Below are 2,445 nucleotides of genomic sequence, written 5' to 3' on the forward strand. Positions count from 1 at the left end.
ACAGGACACACACACACACACACACAGGACACACACACACACACACAGGACACACACACACACACACACAGGACACACACACACACACACACACAGGACACACACACACAGGACACACACACACACACAGGACACACACACACACACACACACACACAGGACACACACACACACACACAGGACACACACACACAGGACACACACACACACACACACACACACACACACACACACACACACACACACACACACACACACACACACACACACAGGACACACACACACACACACACACACACACAGGACACACACACACACATAGACAGGACACACACACACACACACATAGACAGGGGACACACACACACACACACACATAGACAGTGGACACACACACACACACACACACACACATGGGACACACACACACACACACACACACAGGACACACACACACATAGACAGGACAAATACACACACACACACACACACAGGACACACACGCACAGGACACACACACACACACAGGACACACACGCACAGGACACACACACAAACACACACACACACACACGCACAGGACACACACACAGGACACACACACACACGCACAGGACACACACACACACACGCACAGGACAAACACACACACACACACACACATAGACAGGACAAATACACAGGACAAACACACACACACACACACAGGACACACACACACACACAGGACACACACACACACACACACACAGAACACACACACAGAACACACACACAGGACACACACACACAGGACACACACACACAGGACACACACACACAGGACACACACACACAGGACACACACAGGACACACACACACACACAGGACACACACACACACACACACAGAACACACACACACACACAGAACACACACACAGAACACACACACAGGACACACACACAGGACACACACACACAGGACACACACACACAGGACACACACACACAGGACACACACAGGACACACACACACACACAGGACACACACACACACACACAGAACACACACACACACACACACACACACAGGACACACACAGGACACACACAGGACACACACACACACACACACAGGACACACACACACACACACACACACACACACAGGACACACACACACAGGACACACACACACACACACACACACACACACAGGACACACACACACAGGACACACACACACACACACACAGGACACACACACACACACACACACACACACACAGGACACACACACACAGGACATACACACACACACAGGACAAATACACACTCACACACTGGACACACACACTGGACACACACACTGGACACACACACACTGGACTCACACACACACACACACACACACTGGACTCACACACACTGGACTCACACACACACACTCACACACACTGGACTCACACACACACACTGGACTCACACACACACACACTGGACTCACACACACACACACACACACTGGACTCACACACACACTGGACTCACACACACACACACACACACTGGACTCACACACACACACACACACTGGACTCACACACACACACTGGACTCACACACACAGAAAACGCTCTTACCAACGCTTGACCAGTGTGTGTGTGTGTGTGTGTGTGTGTGTGTGTGTGTGTGTGTGTGTGTGTGTGTGTGTGTGTGTGTGTGTGTGTGTGAGAGTTCAGGTGTATCCCTCAATGACTGTCTGTTCTTCTGCTTACCGCTACAGTGTGGAACATGGTGGAGAGAACAGAATGAAACCTGGACTTAGAAAATGTGAGTGTTGACTGCTGTGAAGAATATGACTAAGAATAAGTCTTAATTCAAGTTAAGTCAAAGACCACCATCATTACTGACTTGGTCATATTAAATATCATCTGTAGTTCTACAGAAGCAGAAATCAGGGACACCAACGTTTACAAAGAGTTGATGTGTGTGTGTGTGTGTGTGTGTGTGTGTGTGTGTGTGTGTGTGTGTGTGTGTGTAATTAATGTGAATAAGTGTGTATTATATTACCATTCAGTATAACATATGATCATTCAACAAGTCTCAAGTTACCTTAACTTCTCCTTTTGATACCTAGAAACATCTACATTAAATGAATTAGTGAAAAGTGAGTTAACATTCTAATGTGAATGATGATGATTTCTAATATTGTGTCTGGTTTCATCCATCAGATGTCTGTGATCTCACACTGGACCTAAACACAGTAAACAGACGCCTCTCTCTGTCTGAGGAGAACAGAAAGGTGACATGGAGGACAGAGGAGCAGCCGTATCCTGATCACCCAGAGAGATTTGAGGACTGGAGACAGGTGCTGTGTAGAGAGGGTCTGACTGGGCGCTGTTACTGGGAGGTAGAGTGGAGTGGGATAATGGGGGCTGGTATAGGAGTGACATATAAAGG

General features: G+C 48.2%; 1 protein-coding gene across 1 annotated transcript in view; it reads left to right on the forward strand.

Moving 5' to 3' along the window:
* Positions 1-1,479: 1,479 nt before the first annotated feature.
* The window catches only part of LOC145875766 (uncharacterized), a 5,218-nt gene continuing 4,252 nt past the window's right edge, over positions 1,480-2,445 (forward strand). The window contains exons 1-2 of the mRNA XM_082971581.1: positions 1,480-1,815; positions 2,217-2,445. The exon at positions 2,217-2,445 is cut by the window's right edge and continues 4,252 nt beyond it. Coding sequence (XP_082827707.1) covers positions 1,737-1,815; positions 2,217-2,445 — 308 coding nt within the window. The 5' untranslated portion in view covers positions 1,480-1,736. The remainder of the gene's footprint in view (positions 1,816-2,216) is intronic.

This window comes from Salmo salar, unplaced genomic scaffold, assembly GCF_965601325.2.
Source record: "Salmo salar unplaced genomic scaffold, fSalSal1 ptg000335l, whole genome shotgun sequence".
Lineage (NCBI taxonomy): Eukaryota > Metazoa > Chordata > Actinopteri > Salmoniformes > Salmonidae > Salmo > Salmo salar.